This window comes from Bombina bombina, chromosome 2 (genome assembly GCF_027579735.1).
Source record: "Bombina bombina isolate aBomBom1 chromosome 2, aBomBom1.pri, whole genome shotgun sequence".
Taxonomy (NCBI): Eukaryota; Metazoa; Chordata; class Amphibia; order Anura; family Bombinatoridae; genus Bombina; species Bombina bombina.
The window spans coordinates 1,377,710,785-1,377,731,524 of record NC_069500.1 but is presented as its reverse complement, the minus strand read 5'-3'; the positions used below and the strand labels follow the sequence as shown (position 1 = coordinate 1,377,731,524).

The 20,740-nt window shown below is 34.0% G+C and overlaps 1 protein-coding gene across 1 annotated transcript in view; it reads right to left on the bottom strand.

Moving 5' to 3' along the window:
• Window positions 1–507: 507 nt before the first annotated feature.
• Window positions 508–20,740, bottom strand: part of ADRA1D (adrenoceptor alpha 1D) — a 474,673-nt gene continuing 454,440 nt past the window's right edge. The window contains exon 2 of the mRNA XM_053704294.1: window positions 508–1,308. Within this exon, the coding sequence (XP_053560269.1) occupies window positions 749–1,308 (560 nt within the window). The 3' untranslated portion in view covers window positions 508–748. The remainder of the gene's footprint in view (window positions 1,309–20,740) is intronic.

The following is a 20,740-nucleotide window of genomic DNA, read 5'->3' as shown; positions in this document are numbered from 1 at the left end:
CTTAATTAAAAAAAATAGAAACAATTTTTCACTAGTTTAATACAACAGACTGTACATTATTTTTTAATTTTCTGTTTGCTCAAAGTTCCAGTCATGAGAAAATAAGTTATTAATCATTGCACGAATAAAAATGGCCTTGGTTTTATTTAATTTGCAGTGTCTGAAAAATGTATAAAATTATATAAATTTATTAAAAATATTCATCCAAACCTATTTAAAGAATTAGTGATAACTATGATTCTTATACCATTTTTAAAGTGGTAGAATTTATTTCAGTTGAAAAACCTGTCACAGAATTTAAATAAAAAAAAATAGCTTTTCAGGTGGAATATAATCTACTCAAAACACCATTTAAATTGTTTTTATTATAATGCATTTTCAATTTATAAATTAAATCAGGTGTGTGACAAATAAAATTCTTTTTGATCATTGTTTGAGAGTATCTTTTTAACTGAATATTAATTTTTCTTTAATTATATTTGTACCAAACATATTATCTACCATATATTTTCACTTTCAAATTTAATTTATTGGATATTTAGTTTTTTTTTTATAAACACATACTTTTCTTATTTAATTTCATCATTTATTAGATTGGAAATAAAAATCCATCAAGGTTAAAACATTTCCCATCTGATTTTTCACAATTATATTAATAGCATGTATCATATATAGATGTAATATATTTCTCTTCAACATGTCATGTTTAAAACAATCTCAAAAATACTAAAATAAAATAATGTTCCACCTAAATATCTGTTTCTCTGAGTCCACAACAGTCTGTTAGATCATACATTTCATATTCATGTTCTAAAAGATCAGTAGATACAACCATTGAAATTGATTCAACTTCACTTGTGTGCGCAACTGAGACATTACTTTTAATCGAACCATTCCTTATTTTGTTCGACAGACTGTTCATTTTTTCCTTAAGCTGGAAAGATGGTTTTTGAAAAGAAGAAAGAAGTTTCCACCTATTAAAATCTATAGATTTCCTCTTAGTAGTTATTTCAGGATTCCCTGAACGGAATATTAAAGATGAATTCCTAGAAGAAAAATTTGTATGATGTTCCCCATCAGATCCCCTCCCAGAACTATTCATGGATGATCTCCATTGATGGTCATAGACCCTCCATAATGGTCGCCGTCTTCTTCGGCACTGACATCGCAACAGCCTGGTGAAAGCTCTTTTGAATTCCTTACTGGAACACGGGTATATGATAGGATTGACACAGCTGTTGAAATATCCCAACCAGAAGATCACCTTGAAGACCGAATCTGATGGTTTCAGAGAAGGAAATAAAGACCCTATTAAGAGAAAAGAAAGACAGCATGTTATGATTCATAAACTCTAGTTAAAAAATACCCAAACCTAAATTTGTTTAGCTAGCACCACAATTATTAAAGAAAATGAAAGAAGTGATTCACTTGATGTAGCTTCTAAAATGTATATTACACTTTACAAAGTCAATTAAGAACTATGTAACTGTATATAGCATATGATGGTGTTAAACATTGGTGGATGAAACATATTTTAATAACAAACTGTACAAGCAGATATTAACTTGCGTGAAAAGCAGTATATTCACAGAACCGATCAACTAAACTCATAAAGTTTAAAAATACATTCACAGAAATTATAAAGTTACAATTAATGAAAATGTTACCTTCCCACTTCTCCTAAGCCATTATTTGCACTGATGTTAAAGGGACACTGAACCCAAAAAACCCAAAAAATTGAGATAGAGAATGCAATTTTAAGCAACGTTCTAACTTATCCTATTATCACTTTTTCTTCGTTCTCTTGTTATCTTTATTTGAAAAAACAGGAATGTAAGCTTACAAGCTGGCCCATTTTTGGTTCAGCACCCTTGATAGCGCTTGCTGATTTGTGGCTGCATTTAGCCACCAATCAGCAAGCACTAAAAGTGGAAAAAACACCCATACTCGCGTTTAACCAAGTGCACTAAGAAATATATATATATATATATATATATACACATACACAGTTGTGCTCATAAGTTTAGATACCCTGGCAGAATTTATGATTTCTTGGCCATTTTTCAGAGAATATGAATGATAACACAAAAACTTTTCTTTCACTCATGGTTAGTGTTTGGCTGAAGCCATTTATTATCAATCAACTGTCTTTACTCTTTTTAAATCATAATGACAACAGAAACTACCCAAATGACCCTGATCAAAAGTTTACATACCCTGGTGATTTTGACCTGATAACATGCACACAAGTTGACACAAAGGGGTTTGAATGGCTATTAAAGCTAACCATCCTTACCTGTGATCTGTTTGCTTATAATTAGTGTGTGTGTATAAAATGTCAATGAGTTTCTGGACTCCTGACAGACCCTTGCATCTTTCATCCAGTGCTGCACTGACGATTCTGGATTCTGAGTCATGGGGAAAGCAAAAGAATTGTCAAAGGATCTGCGGGAAAAGGTAGTTGAACTGTATAAAACAGGAAAGAGATATAAAAAGATATCCAAGGAATTGAGAATGCAAATCAGCAGTGTTCCATCTCTAATAAAGAAGTGGAAAATGAGGGGTTCTGTTGAAACCAAACCACGGTCTGGTAGACCAACTAAAATTTCAGCCACAACTGCCAGGAAAATTATTCGGGATGCAAAGACAAACTTACAAATAACTTCAGGTGAAATACAGGACATGTGGTGTGGCTGTTTTAAGATGCACAATAAGGAGGCACTTGAAGAAAGATGGGCTGCATGGTCGAGTCGCCAGAAGAAAGTCATTACTACGCAAATGCCACAAAGTATTCCGCTTACAATACGCCAAACAGCACAGAGACAAGCCTCAAACCTTCTGGCACAAAGTCATTTGGAGTGATGAAACCAAAATTGAGCTTTTTGGCCACAACTATAAATGCTACATTTAGAGAGGAGTCAACAAGGCCTATGATGAAAGGTACACCATTCCTACTGTGAAACACGGAGGTGGATCGCTGATGTTTTGGGGATGTGTGAGCTACAAAGGCACAGGAAATTTGGTCAGAATTGATGGCAAGATGAATGCAGTATGTTATCAAACAGAACGCCTCATTTTCCCCTTCTTGATTAGAGTTTGAACACTGCTGATTTGCATTCTCAATTCCTTGGATATCTTTTTATATCCCTTTCCTGTTTTATACAGTTCAACTACCTTTTTCCCACAGATCCTTTGACAATTCTTTTTCTTTCCCCATGACTCAGAATCCAGAAACATCAGTGCAGCACTGGATGAAAGATACAAGGGTCTGTCAGGAGTCCAGAAACTCATTGACCTTTTATACACACACACTAATTACAAGCAAACAGATCACAGGTGAGTATAGTTACCTTTAATAGCCATTCAAACCCCTTTGTGTCAACTTGTGTGCATGTTATCAGGTCAAAATCACCAGGGTATGTAAACTTTTGATCAGGGTCATTTGGGTAGTTTCTGTTGTCATTATGATTTAAAAAGAGTAAACGCAGTTGATTGATAATAAATGGCTTCAGCCAAACACTAACCATGAGTGAAAGAAAAGTTTTTGTGTCATCATTCATATTCTCTGAAAAATGGCCAAGAAATCATAAATTCTGCCAGGGTATGTAAACTTATGAGCACAACTGTGTATATATATATATATATATATATATATATATATATATATATATATATATATATATATATATATAAATAAATATTATTATCATCAGTTATTTGTAGAGCACCAACAGATTCCGCAGCACTATAAACATAGGTAAGGTATGCAAGGTAACATTTAAACATTTATAGGGCTGAACATATATGTGACGTTTTTATTGTAAAATATATATCTATATAATTATATATGATTATATATAGGTATACATTTATATATATATATATATATATATATATATATATATATATATATATATATATATATATATATATGAATATCTATGTAAAAATACTTAGAACCATATTCCCCTATGTGAAGAACATTTGAATGTAAACTATTTACATTAAGTACATAGTTAAACACATGCACACACATATAAATATATATATACATACATATACATATTTAGACATGTGCGTGTATGTATGTCTATGTTAAAGCCCTTTTGTGTGCCTCATATCTTTTTAATGCAATATTTTAAAATATATGTTTTAGCAGACAGTGTATTATGATTGTAACTGTACTATTAAATGTATTTTTGGTGTTTTTTGTGCAACTTTTCTGTCTTGCGCCACAGTTAACCAGAGCTCTGAAGTCGCGCTAATCTGACGTGCGTTAAATTCAAATGCGAACACGTTTACATTCAACTCATAATACGCGTGCTACTTCTGAGGCATACAAAGACCAATGATAAATCCCTTATCGTTTGTGCGCTACAGTTAGTGCGTCCTTCACTGCCTGGACTTTCAGACAAAAACTTGCTCAAAATACCAAAGAATTTTTAAGCATTTTTGCTATCACTCCATTTAAACAGAAATAGAGCCTTGTTTTTTTTTTATTTACTTGTCAAAACTATATATATTTTTTTAAGTAGACAACTCAAGGTATTGATCTAGGCCCATTTTGGGATATTTCATGCCACCATTTCACCGCTGAATGCAATCAAATAAAACATTTTTTTACTTTTTTCACAAACTTTGGGTTTCTCACAGACGTTATTTACATACTTATTGTGAAATCATGGCACAAATGTTTGTAAAAGTTTCTCTGGGATCCCCTTTGTTCAGAAATAGCAGAAATATATGACTTTCCCATTGCTTTTTGGTAATTAGAAGGCCGCTTATTGCAGCTGCGCACCACACTTCTATTATTCCCGGGAGTGAAGGTAGTTTCTGCAGTGTAGGATCCCCCCTATTAACCTCCCCCTCTACCGCTTAGCCGCCATCTTAGGTACTGGCAGCTGTCTGCCAGTACCTATGAACTGCATTTTTTTTTTTAAACATTTTTTTTTATTTTTTTATTTTATTTTTCTGTAGCATAGTGTCTCCCTCCCTTCCTTGATCCTTAGTAAGGGCCCCCCACACAATCCCCATCCCCTTTTTCTGTAGTGTAGCTGCCCCATCCCTCCCTGTCCCTTTATTTTTTGCAAAAGTGTAGGGCCCCCACTCCCGCCGCCCACCCGCCTCCAGCCCATAACTCCCGCCGTCACCAGCAACGATCGTTACAGAGGGTGACACACACAGTGTCACCGTCTGTAACAATCAGGCATCTGCCATCATATTGAGGCGGAGCATGGATCGTACTCCGGCTCCATATGTATCAGATGCCTGAAGTTTCAGGAGCTCCAGATCTCGGTTGTAACTTAACAGCCGAGAGTGCTGGAGCTTTTTGAAGCAAAGACGCATATATACACGTCTGTTTGGGTGAAGGGGTTAATATACACAAATAAACTTAAATGAACTATTTCCCATATATGTTATACTCTTTAACAAGGCATTAGAAACACATTAAAGGGATATGAAAAATCCCCAAAAAATATTTAGTGATTCAGACAAACCATACAATTTTAAAAAGTTTCAAATTTACTGCTATCATCAAATTACTTCGTTACCATGATATTCTTTGTTGAAGAGATACCTAGGTAGGTTTCTGTAGCACTATATGACAGGAAATAGTGCTGCCATCTAGTGTTCTTGCAAATGAATAATATTCTGGCAAAACTGCTGTCATATAGAGCGCCAAACCTGTGCACACTCCTGAGCTTCAACAAAAGATACCAACAGCAAATACAATTTCATAATAGAAGTAAATTAGAAAGTTGTTTAAAATTGTATGTTCTATCTAAATCATGTAATTAAAAAAAAATGGGTATCGTGTCTCTTTAAGGGGAAATACATTTTTCATTACACTGTCCCTTTATTTTAAAGACAATAGAAAACAAAATATACCTTTAGGATACGGCTTACATCAGTATAACCCTTGCTAGTGCTGTGTCCCAAGATACACAACTGTCGTATGCAGCAGAACAGCTTTATCCTCTGCTTGCTGTTCACAAGCTGTGTAATCTTACTAAGTGAGCATGTAGCCATTCCATCAAACACACATTGTCAAACAAAAAGTCCTTATACAGCAACGCGTCTCGTCACACGGCTGTCTAGCCACACAACAGCATAACATGCGTTCTAAGTGCACGTCACACAGCTTTATTAAACATGATCACATTATCAGTAGGGTGACCATATTGCCGCTTTAAAAAGGGACACATATGAGAAATACATATGTCAGGGCTGTTTAAAGAAATGCTTTGTATAAGAACCCTGACATATGTATTTTTCATATCTGTCCCTTTTTAAAGCGGCAATGTGGTCAGCCTAATTATCAGAGATATGGATTTGGTAGATGATTTAAAGGGACACTAAACCCAAATGTTGTATTTCCTGATTCAGATAGAGAATACATTTTTAAACAACTTTCCAATTTACTTCTATTATCAAATTTGCTTCATTTTTTAGATACTCTTTGTTGAAGAAAGAGCAATGCACATGGGAGATCCAATCACATGAGGCATCTATGTGCACCAACCTATCAGCAGCTACTGAGCCTATATAGATATGCTTTTCAGCAAAGAATATCAAGAGAATGAAGCAAATTAGATAATAGAAGTAAATTAGAAAGTTGTTTAATATGGCATGCTCTTTCTAAACCATGAAAGAAAAAAATGTGGGTTTCATGTCCCTTTAAGGAAATGCATGTGTATCTTTAAACTAGTCCTATAAAATTCATTGCTGATTTATGCATTCAGATTACCTTGAAGTTTTTGTTGACAGGAACTCACTGCTTAAAGGGATATGAAACCCAAATATTTTATTTTGTGATTCAGACAGAGCATCCGATATTTTTATACATTTCCAAATTACTTCTATCATCAAATTTGTTTTGCCTAGGTTTGTGTCTGGAGCGTGGCAGGGACTAGTGCGGCCATCTAGTTCTCTTGCAAATGGATAACATTCTTGCAAAACTGCTACCATATAGTGCTCCAGACATGTGCATGCGTCTGAGTTAAAATCCCTGCATTTCAACAAAAGATGCCAAAAGAAAAAGAAATAAAATTTGTTAATAGAAGTAAATTCAAAAGTTGTTTAAAATTGTATGCTCTGAGTCATGAAAAAAATAATGTGGTTTTCATGTCCCTTTAACTATTTTCACAAAGACCAGAGTGCACTAACTAATGAGGTGCTAATAAAATAAGAGATGTGTGAAATATTTAAATGGCTATAAAAGTCATAATTAAACTCTCATGGTTTAGATGAGAGCTGGTGATTGGTGGCTGCACACATATGTCTCTTGTCATTGGCTCACCAGATGTGCTCAGCAAGCACCCAGTAGTTCACTGTTGCTCTGGAGCTGACTTTAACTGTGTATTTAACCACTTTGCAGGGGTTTAAAACACGGTTAAAGGGACACTAAACCCAATTTTTTTTTCTTTAATGATTCAGATAGAGCAGCAATTTAAAATAACTTTCTAATTTACTCCTGTTATCATTTGTTTCTTTATTCTCTTGCTATCTTTATTTTAAAAAAAGCAGGAATGTAAAGCTTAGGAGACTGCCAATTTGTGGTTCAGAACCTGGGTTATGATTCCTTATTGGTGGCTTAATATAGCCACCAATAAGCAATCGCTATCCAGGGTGCTAAACCTAAAATTGGCTGGCTCCTAAGCTTTACATTTCTGCTTTTTAAATAATGATACCCAAGAGACGAAGAAGAATTGATAATAGGAGTAAATTTAGCTTAAAGCTAAAAGTTGCTTAAAATTGCTGGGTTTAGTGTCCCTTTAAGTGAGCAATAGTACAATAATAAATTGATCTAACACATTAGAGTATTTTTATGCACAATTCTAACAGCCCCCAATATCCTCAGCAAATGTAAACATAACATTGCTACAATCTAAATGAGAGAGAAGTGAAATTTAGATTGAATAATAGACTGAGTTCTGGCTATTAAATGATGAGGTTAAATAACAGTGTTTAGTTTTTTCTTTAAGAAATACAAAAAAACAAAAGATGTAATCTATAAATAGCATGAAGTTGAACTCACAATATTTGTATGTGCAAATCTGGGATTGGAAAAGGGGGTGAAGCCAGGATGGGATGGGAGGGGGTTGTGCGGTTTTATACTACTTGACAGCAAAACGACAGACTCAGTGGTGCCAGGGTATATGGTTAGCTGGTCTGGGGGTGCAGTTAAGCCTTGGTTGGGCAGTCCAGTGTCTAGGAATTTCTGGATGATCATTTATGTCTAGAAGGGGGGAGCACAAGTTGGCAAATCTTTTCCCTGGAATTTTTTTTTTTTTTAAATATAATTTTTATTGAGGTTTAGCACAATACAAATAATGATATTCAGGCTACATCACATAGTCAAAAACAAAGTTGACAGGCCAACATGACAAAATAAAGTCAAGATTAAGTGCCGATTAGTCAATAACATACACAACACATAAGCACATGAATTACTATTAGAGATGTGAATATGCTGAAAGTGTAATTTGTTTGGTAGAACAAATAGTCCCGTGGACATCTGTTTTGGACAATCAAATGTAGATAAAAATGAAATTCCATTGAAATTCAGTAATCGAATGTTATATTGGTTTTCAATTGTTACTTTAGTTTTCAAATGTTCATAATTAGATCGAATTTTCACATTCCGAATGTATAATATTTGATTTAACAAATACTATTCGGAAATTCAATAGTTTATGTGTTAGGGAATTTAGTAAATTGATACATAATAGACACAAATGTATAGCTTCAAATTTTTCTTCAAATTCAATTTTTTTTAAAACTACATTTAAAGAGAGCATTAGAAATAATATTACAAATATATAAATTCTAATTTTTCTAATTTGAATATTACATAATTTGATTATGCAATATTTGAATTAGAAATTTTTAAAATGAATATTACATTTACAAATAGCATTCAAAATACCATTACATTTAACAAATGTTAGAATGTTGTACAGACATTCAAAATTCAAAACAAACTAACAAATTTGTTAAAATTTGTTTAATTTTTTTTAATTTTGCAAAACATTCTTCCCTCCCTAATCACCATGTCTTCAAGAACTAAGCCTTCATATAAGCAACCAGCTTCACATAATAAGGCTAGTTGCAGACTAATACGAACTATAAATACAGTAACCTCTTATTCTTCTTATGGAATAGTAAAACACATAAACAAATGTCCAAATACATCAGTGTTCAAAACCTCAGTTTTTCTTATGATTGAAAAGTGAAATAAATCTTGTTATTAACCCTTAGGGGCCTATTTCTATGGGCGAGCCGACATGATCCGATATAGCGGATCATGTCCGCTGCACGTCGTATGCTGTCGGCATTTATCATTGCACCAGCAGTTCTTGTGAACTGCTGGTGCAATGCTGCCCCCTGCAGATTCGTGGCCAATCGGCCGCTAGCAGGGGGTGTCACTCAACCCGATCATATTCGATCGGGTTGATTTCTGTTCGCCGACTCAGAGCAGGTGGATAGGTTATGGAGCAGCGGTCTTCAGACCGGCGAGCTCCTTCCGTATGGAGCTTGATAAATATGCTCCTTATTGTCAAGTGTCAAGACACGTTATAAGCGAAGCCCCACATGATAAATAGTGGCCTCTCTTGGACAACCTATACTTATATTTGCAAGTAGGGGGAAATGGTGTGGGGGGGTGCATAGTACACATCAGAACACTCTTGGACCCTCAAAACTAGAAAGGCCACTCTTGAACTCTATTACATTTATAAATATAGATTAGTATAGGATGTCAAATGAAAGTTATAAACTCGAGTTGAAAAACAAAGGGGATAAGCAAAACCTACACCTTTAAGTTTGTTAATATGAGAGTTAGTACACTGAGTATGGGAGCTGGTAAAATGGCTAATCAGTATGGGAGCTGGTAAAATGGCTAATCAGTATGGGAGCTGGTAAAATGGCTAATCAGTATGGTTGCTGGTAAAATGGCTAATCAGTATGGGAGCTGGGAAAATGGCTAATCAGTATGGGAGCTGGTAAAATGGCTAATCAGTATGTGAGCTAGGAAAATGGCTAATCACAGAATATTATTATACTGTGGCATCCGCAGAGAAGACCTGTAGATGGTGTAGTAGACATAGAATAGCACCAATATAATATGTAGTTGTTAATGTAAATATGCGCAGGGACACTTTACAAACTAGGGGCAAGATCCTTAATTTTAGACTATAAATGAGGCAATGCCATGCTCCGGCCGCCAACAGCATCCCATTAATACAGGGAAAATTAGTACAGCCAAACACTATATTCATAATTAATACTTCTGATGTATAACAATCAGATCTCTAGTAAATATAGAAGCATTGTGCATAACATAAATATACCCTGGAATTTAATAAGAATTGCGCAGAAAGGGAGTAATTGAAGCCCTGATGAAAGGTTGAACCCCACTATGTTTTAACTACATTTCGCTCTTAAAGGGATATGAAACCCAAATGTTTTCTTTCATGATTCAGATACAGCATGCCATTTTAAATAACTTTTCTATGTATTTCTATTATATAATTTGATTAGTTCTCTTTGTATCCTTTGTTGAAAAGTAAACCTAGTTAGGCTTAGAAGCTGCTGATTGGTAGCTGCACATATCTGTATCTTTTCAATGGCTTTCAGCTAACTCCCAGTAATGCTTTGCTGCTCCTTCCTCAAAGAATAACAAGAGATTGAAGCAAATTAGAGAATAGAAGCAAATAGGAATGTTGTTTATAATGATATGATCTATCTGAATCATGAAAGAAACATTTTGGGATTCATGTACCTTTAAGAAAAACGACGCTCAAGAGTAGCCTAAAAAAATATAAACATATTGCACTTGCGCTACAGTTAGCGCACCACTCGTAATCTAGGTGATTGTAGGGTAAGGGAAGGAGAGAGAGGGATATCAGGAAAGAACATGAGAGAGTGATGCTCTATAAATGTACTTTAATTAAAGACCAGCAACGCCATTCCAGTTTTAGTGAATCTTTATGGTATCTGTAACTCATAAAAAAATAATGTTTTTCTGAGAAGAAGAGAAATATGCTCAGAGATCCAGACATTCCATTTAAGTTCATGTCCTGTTCCTAAAGAGAAAAAAACCCACTGGATATAAATATGCACAGTTTTGTTTTAAGTATTTTTTAGTTTACTTAAAATGAAGAAAAGAGGTTGAGGATTACAGCAAATTCATTACTGTACTTTTAGCAAAAAATTTACAAATTTTAAAATCAATTTGAAAAACCAACAGAAAACCCTCCATTAATATTGTAAAGTTGAATATAATTTTAATATCACAGCAACCTAAATTGATAGGATTTACATGTAGCCAAAGAAGCATTCCAAAGATACACATTAAAGCCAGAACTTTGTTGCAGCCAATGATGTGGTTTGTTTTTTGTTCTCTACAGCATCGATTCCCAACCTTATCCCTAGGGCGCACTGATAGGCCAGGAGAGGAAACCCATGTCATACTGCAGGTGGCTTAGTTATCTTCACTGAGTCACCAGGGCAGAGTTGGTAAACACTTATTTATGCCTGAGGCACTTTAGAAATCATTTGCCAAACGTTTTCTACTATTGAGAGAACATTCCTCTATACCATTGTTTCTCAACTCCAGTCCTCAGGACCCTTAACAGGCCAGAGTTTCATTATATCATAACTAGAGCAAAGCTGAAATAATCCTCTGGGTGAGAGCAGGTAAGTAACCATGGTTACTGATCAGCTGATTATTTCACCTGTGCTCTAGTTAAAGGGACATTCCACCCACATTTTTTCTTTTATGATTTAGAAAGAAAATGCAATTTTAAACATCTTTCTAATTTACTTATATTATCTAATTTGTTTTATTCTCTTGATATTCTTTGATGAAAAGCATATCTAGATATGCTCACTAGCTGCTGATTGGTTGCTGCACATAGAAGCCTCGTGTGATTGGCTCACCATGTGCATTGCTTTTTCTTCAAGTAAGGATATTTAAAAAATGAAGCAAAATAAATAATGGAAGTAATTTGTAATGTTGTTTAAATTTCTATTCTCTATCTGAATCATGAAAGAAAGATTTTGGGTTTAGTGACCCTTTAAGATATAATGAATATTTGGCTTGTTAAGGGTCCTGAGGTCTGGAGTTGAGAAAATGGTATCATTTAGATAATTAGCATTAAAGGGACACTAAACCCAAAAAATTCTCTCATGATTCAAGTAGAGAATACAATTTTAAACAACATTCCAATTTACTTGTATTATCTAATTTGCTTCATTCCTTAGATATACGTTGTTGAAGAAATAGCAATTCACATGTGTGAGCCAATCACACGAGGCATCTATGTGAAGCAACCAATCAGCAGCCACTGAGCCTATCTAGATATGCTTTTCAGCAAAGTATATCAAGAGAATTAAGCAAATTAGATAACAGAAGTAAATTAGAAAGTTGTTTAAAATTGTATTCTCTTTCTAAATCATGAAAGAAAAAATTTGGGTTTCATGTCCCTTTAAGGAGCTTTGTTGATAACCCTATTAGTGGCAGTAGAGATACAGTATATAAAAGCAACACATTTACTTGGTTCACCCATACCAAATATATACTGTGCAGATTTTTTTTATTAATTATAATTTATGACCTAGACAAACAAGAAGATGGATATATAGCAGAGACATTTTCTCACATGATAAAATTTTAACCCCATCAAATTAAACTTTAAAAAGTATACATAGCCTGAAAGTACAAACTGTAAAAAATACCAAAATATCACACTTCACAGAAATGTCCAGCGTCTTAGAAAAAAGAAGAAAAAAAATGCACAATATAAGAAATATATAGAACCCTAGAGGATGTATTTCTGATCATTTTATTATGACACAATGGGGCATATGCATCGATGTGCAAGCGGACATGATATCAAGTAGCGTATCATGTCCGCTGCACATCGATAAATGCCGACAGCATACGCTGATGTTAATCCGGACATAGAACCCAAGTTTTTTTTCAGGATAAAGATAGAACATACAATTTTAAACAAGTTACCAATTTACTTATATTATCAAATTTGCTTTGTTGTCATTTTTTTGTTTGTTGAATAGCATACCTAGGTAGGTAGCACGTCTGAAACTCTATAGGAAACACTGCTGCCATCTAGTGCCCTTGCCATTGTATAACGTTTTTAAAAAATATACATGCATGCTACTGAGTCTACAAAAATGATTTTTTAAATTGTATTCTATATCTGAATCATGAAAGAAAAATGTTGGGATTCATGACCCTTTAAGCCAAATTTTCACCACATATCAGGTGATTTGGACTGTGTTAACTTTAGTTTTAATTTACTAATCTGTGTGACATAAGGCAAGTCCTTATGAAATAAATGAAAACAGCAGTGTTTGACCCCCAAGTAGGCCTTGTGAAAGCGTCAGGGTGGTGAAAGCAGGAGAAGTCTTTTAATGGTTGGGGATAGTGAAAGCTGCTTGGAAATTAAATTGGTAAGAAAAAGCTATCACCCTCCCTCCCTGTGATTTTAGAGGAGTGTTGCAGCTGGTTGGCTTGGTGGTTTTCCTTGGTGGCAAAATTTCAGAAGTTGTGGGGGTATCCCTGGTTAAGGTGGGGCTAGAGAGAATTTGTATTTAGGGGAGAGTCCAACAGAAGTAAAAGGAAAGAGAGTCGTTGGGTTAAGAACCTTTTTTGTTGGAAGAGTTGATACATTTGTAAAGTTATTATGAAAACATTTATAGGGTTGTTATATTTATTATATTTAATAAAATACTGCCCCCTTTACAAACATATATGGTGCCCTAGTTTTATTGAATACTAATACTGGACTATTATGGCTCTAAGAATCGAGAAATGTTTTACAGGAACTGTAGGTCTTTCACACAATCAATTTGTAAGTCATTTTACGTTTATATTTTTAAAACACTATCATTTAATTTTAATAAAATACATTTCCAGCCATCAATAAAGTCTTAGGGTCCGAGTATTTAAAGGTATCTGGGCTGGCAAGATTATTAAATAATGCTTGCCAGTTTTTCTATTTCCCTGGTGGAATTATCACTTTTTACCCTGAAAACAGGGTGTCTCGCTAAGGGGCGTTTACTGCATTTGCGTATGGGGAGGAGATACATACATTACAGAAGTACACAATAAAATTTGTATTTTAAAAATCTTCCAAACGAACCATTCCCACAAAAATACGCAAGAATTGTTTTTATTGTTAAGGTGTAACAAAAATCGTAACAACCTTTTCACCAAAATCCACATTTTAGCAAATACTTAAAATTTGTATGTAAATTACACTATTAACTATGCATAGTGTAAATAGTAATTTAAGTACACTGGATGTGCAAATATCACTTAGAAAGCTAGACTTAGTGTAACTGTTTTTTTTATGCAAAATGGGCTGAACATGGGCGTTTTCTGCCGCTGGTATTACAAGTGCGGCACTATGCGAACGCGACCTGGCGTGCCCGGAAGCCTTGCGCTCATGAGAGCGCACTTTCATAGGCTTCAATGGGAGCCTTGCATATACACAGCAAGCCCCATACAGCAGTGCAGGGGCAAATCGCACAGAGTTGGGCAGCAATAAATACATTTATATGTATATGAAAATATACATATATATTTATGTCTTTATATATACACATATTAAGACATAAATATATATGTATATAAGCATATACATTTATTTTTATAGTGAAAACACAGTCGCCCATTGACCTCACTTTAGGTGCCATTTTTTTCTAAACACCCCACATCCCCTCACTTTAATCCCTTATAAAATGCTCATATTTTATTTTTAATTGCTAAGTACTGTAATCTTTATTTTGGGGGCAATTGGGGCAATTTTTTCTTTTTAACCAGAGGTCTGACCTTTGCAATGGCCGGTTATTTAATGTGCACCTGTAAATGGGGACATTTTCCCCTTTATTGGTGCACATTAAGATAGTGCTCCACTCGTAATCTAGGCCATAGTATGAAGGAGTTGGAACAAAAATCTTAAACAAGAATTTAGAGCTAAAAAGAAATACACACTACATCAAGCTAATCATATTCTCTCTCTTCTGCTTTCAGGTACGTGAATAGTATCCCTGCTCATCTGAAACCGATTCACTGCATTCTAGTGCTCTCTCCTCTCCTGTAACTCTCCTTTGGTACCTGAATAGTATCCCTGCTCATCTGCAACCTATTCACTGCATTCTAGTGCTCTCTCCTCTCCTGTAAATCTCTTTTGGTACTTGAATAGTATCCCTGCTCATCTGCAACCTATTCACTGCATTCTAGTGCTCTCTCCTCTCCTGTAACTCTCTTTTGGTACTTGAATAGTATCCCTGCTCATCTGCAACCTATTCACTGCACTCTAGTGCTCTCTCCTCTCCTGTAACTCTCTTTTGGTACGTGAATAGTATCCCTGCTCATCTGCAACCTATTCACTGCATTCTAGTGCTCTCTCCTCTCCTGTAACTCACTTTTGGTACGTGAATAGTATCCCTGCTCATCTGCAACCTATTCACTGCATTCTAGTGCTCTCTCCTCTCCTGTAACTCTCTTTTGGTACCTGAATAGTATTCCTGCTCATCTGCAACCTATTCACTGCATTCTAGTGCTCTCTCCTCTCCTGTAACTCTCTTTTGGTACTTGAATAGTATCCCTGCTCATCTGCAACCTATTCACTGCATTCTAGTGCTCTCTCCTCTCCTGTAACTCTCTCTTGGTAAGTGAATAGTATCCCTGCTCATCTGCAACCTATTCACTGCATTCTAGTGCTCTCTCCTCTCCTGTAACTCTCTTTTGGTACGTGAATAGTATCCCTGCTCATCTGCAACCTATTCACTGCATTCTAGTGCTCTCTCCTCTCCTGTAACTCTCTTTTGGTACCTGAATAGTATTCCTGCTCATTTGCAACCTATTCACTGCATTCTAGTGCTCTCTCCTCTCCTGTAACTCTCTTTAGGTATGCGTATATGTATATTGAGCAAATGATTTTAGGTTTTAATTTAGTCCTGCATTTATTGTAATATTATCCCAATGTCTTACTTCTAATGTTTTGTTAATTGCCATGTGATATCCATTCCTTATCAATACCTGCTATTATTCTTCAATGTATAGCTGTCATATGCCATAGCTCCCACCTCCTCAAAATTTTACTGTCTTGTTTATCTTTTTTTTTTTTTTTTTTTTTTTTTTGTTTTTTTATATCCATTTTATTAATCCAACAGGGTATACAAATATGCAGGATGCAAATTAGCCACGCAGGGCGGAAAAGTAAAAAACAAAAACAACAATTAGACAAAAATACCAATAAACCACTCTTGATACAGTAGATTTATAGCCACACAGGGCCACATAGCATAACATAAATATCCTAGCATAAATCTTAACCTAATTTTACTCTGAAGTATTTTCTTTTACCAGAAAATAAGAGTTGGAGTATAGACTGTTGGGGTTTTTCGACATTTGAAATTAAAATAATAATAAAATAATAAAATGTAAAAAAAAAAAAAAAAAAAAAAAGGAAAGAAAAAAAAAAAAAAAAAAGAAAGCCCTCTCTCCCCCCTCCTTTTGTGGAGCATGCTTCAAATCTTAAGCTGTTGAATCATCTATCTCCCAGTAAACTTCATACCTTTAACCAAATACCCAATCTGGGGGGAAAATGTCTCTCAATGCTAAATATTGAAAGAATTCTGAACTATGTAGCTAGCGTGTAAGCATATATTGTGTTATTGAAGGAAATAAAAGAATAATTTTAAGCCACTTTAAAAAAAAGTTAGAGATATCTATCTCTTGCGGAGTTATTAAATTAAACTGTTCAAAAATAATTTGAGTGTGTATTGCTTTAATAAAGCTAGATAAAGAAGGAGCTTTTCTGCTCTTCCATTCCTTTAAATTAAATTACGTCCTACCATAATACATGTGTTGATCAGATTAGTGTGTTGCCTATTTGGCCTTATACATAGAAAGATTATATCCTTAGAATGTATTGCAATTTGGGGATCTAAGAATTTGTTTAACCAAAAAGAAACTTTTTTACAAAATTGATTTATTTTAGGGCAGGACCAAAAACAATGTATATCTGCTTGAGGGTTATTACATTTGGTACATAATATAATCTCATTTTGCTTCCACTTGGTTAATCTTTGTGGGGTGATATAAGCGTTATTTAGTAATTTGATATGTGATTCCTTCCATGTGTTGGAAATGTGTGCTTTTCTAATCCAATTAATACTATTTTTAAATTCCCTCACCTCAAGTTGAGTAAAGTGGTTCATCCATTTAACCTGAAGTGTATCAAGAAAATCTTTACCGTTTTTAGTTAAACATATTTTATATAACGAAGAGGAAGAGTGACAACCCTTTTGATTTAGGCCAATATAGTCCCCCAATTCTCCTAAACCCCTAAACCCTTGTATGATTTCTGTATTATTAAAGATAAAATGTCTAATTTGTAAATAGGCAAAAAAGGATTTCTTAGAGATATTATAATCTCGGGAAATAACTTCAAAAGTTTTAATCTGGTTATTACTGTCTAACATTTGATTTAAGATCACCAATCCCTTATGTTCCCAGTCTCTAAAAATCTGGGAGTTTAGACCAGGTATAAAGTTTGGATTACCATTAATTGTAAGAAAGGGGGGAAATTGATAGTTTATGCCTAGGGTAGCACATAATAACTGCCACGCCTTAATTGTGTTCCATATAATAACCCTATTCTGAATATTTCCTGGAAGTTGAATTTTTTTACAGTGCAACACCACTTTAAGTGAAAAAGGAGATATTACATTTTCTTCTAAGTCAGTATATGTTTAATAGTTTTCTTTAGTAAGCCAGTCTACTGCATATCTAGCCAAGATAACAATATTATAAAATTGAAGGTTCGGAAAAGAGGCTCCTCCAAAATCCGTAAGTTGATATAACTTCTTTATTGATAATACATGTCTCCTCTTAGCCCATATAAAGGTAGCACATGCTCTGTAAATGGAATCAATATCTTTCTTAAGTATAAACAATGGTACATGTCATGTTGTATTATATATAGTAACTGAGGTAATAAAATAATTTTAATAAGCATTACTTTCCCTGAAAAAGATATGGGAAATGATTGCCATCTATATAGTTTGGCTTACGCCTTGACGAAAAAATTTGTATAATTTAATTTATACCAGTTCTTTGGGTTCTTATGGAATACAATTCCAAGATAGGTTGTTGATTTTACTTCCCTAAATGGATGGTGATATTAACTATTATTATGTTTATGTAACCACATGATTTCTGTTTTAGAAATATTGATTCTATATCCTGAGATAGAGCTAAGTAGATCAAATATCTGGAGACATAATGGAATACTACTTTTTGTATCTTTAAGAAATAGTAAAAGATCGTCCGCATATAGAGAAAGTATTAATTCCTTATTACCTATTTTAATTCCCTTTTATTCTTGTCTAAAGAGTATGGCCAAACGTTCAAGGGCAAGGTTAAATAAAAGAGGAGAGAGTGGACATCCTTGTCTTGTCCCTTTATTTAAGATTAGGTTTGCAGTAGATGAGCCATTTACCATAATAGATGAAACTGGGTGGTTATATATTGCTTTAATAAAAGAAGTAAAGGGACCTGGGAACCCAAAATTCTGAAGTGATGAATATAGATGATCCCATATTGCAGACTCAAACGCTTTCTCTGCGTCTACAGTTAAAATAGCAAAGTCTTTGTCTGCAATCCCTCTCTTTTTGTACAGATCATTCCAAAATAAATCTAGCAAGAAAGCTACCTTCCTAGTATTTTTAATCGGGGATCTACCTGTCATAAATCCAGACTGATCCTCATGGATAATCAGATTGAGACCTTCTTTGAGTCTATTTGCCAGAATAGAAGTGAGTATTTTATAGTCTGCGTTAAGTAGTGAGATGGGTCTGTATGAACTTAGGTCTGTAGGATTTTTATCTTTCTTCAAAATTAGTGTAATCATAGAGGCAGTAAATATCTTTGAGCTTGGTTGATTATTAACATAATATTTATTATATAACTGGTTTAGAACCTCTGTAATTTCATTTTTTAATATTTTAAAAAACTCTGCTGGGATTTGGACTGGGCCTGGTGCTTTGTTTAATTTAGCGGAGTCAATCGCTTCCTCGATTTCTTTAATTGTTATTGGCATATTTAACTTCTCTAAAAGGTCTAATGGGATATTAGGAAGTTTTATCTTATTCCAGAATTTAATTTTATTTGTAGCATCTACTTCTTTTACTGTGTATATTTTTTATAATATTCAAAAAAAGAGTTTTTAATACTCATCAGATCTGTATAAGTTTTATTATTTTCTATAATTTTTTCAATAATACTATTTTTTTTCCTCACTTTATCTAAGCTGGCTAAGTATTTGGCTGATTTACCAATTTGACCTCTGTACCTTGCATTTATTTTTAGTTCTTCTATTTTATTTTTATAGGTTAAAAAAAGATCTCTCTCTTGTCTTGAAGAAATATATTTATTCCAAGATATACTATTGGGAGAAGCTATATAAATTCTATAAGCTTTTCTAACTTGATTTGAAAGCTGTAACTCCTGTGCTCTGGCTTTCTTCTTTTGTTTTATCATATAAGTTTTAATTTCCCCTCTCATATAAGCTTTAGCTGTTTCCCAGAATATTTCTGATTTTTCGTAGCATGAACGATTATATTTTTTATATTCTCTCCATTTCTGGATTAACCAGTTACGAAATTGCACATTATTTATTAGAAATTTCGGGAAGAAAAAATTGGATACTTGACCCTGTGTAGCTACTCTGAATAGAATTTCTAGTGAGATGATAGCATGATCTGAAATAAGTATGTCATTCATTTCCGTTTTGGTCTCTTGCAAAAGAATAGATTCAGAAATTAAAAAATAGTCAATACGTGAGAGAGATCTATGCGTTTTGGACTCGCATGTATATTCTTTGACATCCGGGTGTTGTATTCGTCAAATGTCATAAAATTTTAGGTCTTTAAGAATTTGTTTGCATATATTGTTTTTTTGGGTTACATATCCTACCTCCTTTTGACCAATTCTGTCTACCGTAGGAGAAGGGATCAAGTTGAAATCTCCCGCAGATATTATGTTTTGTCTAATATATTTAGAAAGATTACAGATATTTTTATACCAAAGTTCTTTTTCTACTTTATTGGGTCCATAAATATTATATAGTATGAATTTGGTGCCTTGAATCTCTATTTCTATCAAAATCCATCTATCATCTGGGTCTATTTCAGTGTTTAAGATATTATAAGTAAGATTTGTATTAAATAAAATTGCTACACCTCTTTTCCTGTAGGTACATGAGGATGCCACCACTTCCCCAACCCATTTTGATTTTAATTTATCTATTTCCTTACTTCTAAGATGTGTTTCTTGGATAAAAACTATATCCGGGTTTTGTTTCCCGAGTTGTTTTAATATTAATTTTCTTTTGATTGGGGAGGTGATGCCTCCTACATTCCAGGATAAATACTTAATATAATTCTTCATTGAAAAGATAACTGACCATATCAGATATTATACTTACCGGAAGAGGGAGAAACAAAAAAAAAAAAAACTCACAATCAGAAGCTCTACGATCCTGATAGAGCCTAAGTACCATATAACCAACTTAAAAAATACTTTTAGATATTGCATAATATTATCCCAATCCTTTGTTAACCAAGAGAGATATTTCTTTGTTGAAAGTATTCCTTAATTTCATCAATTTTAACAAATGAAAGAGTGGTATCATCTTCACTT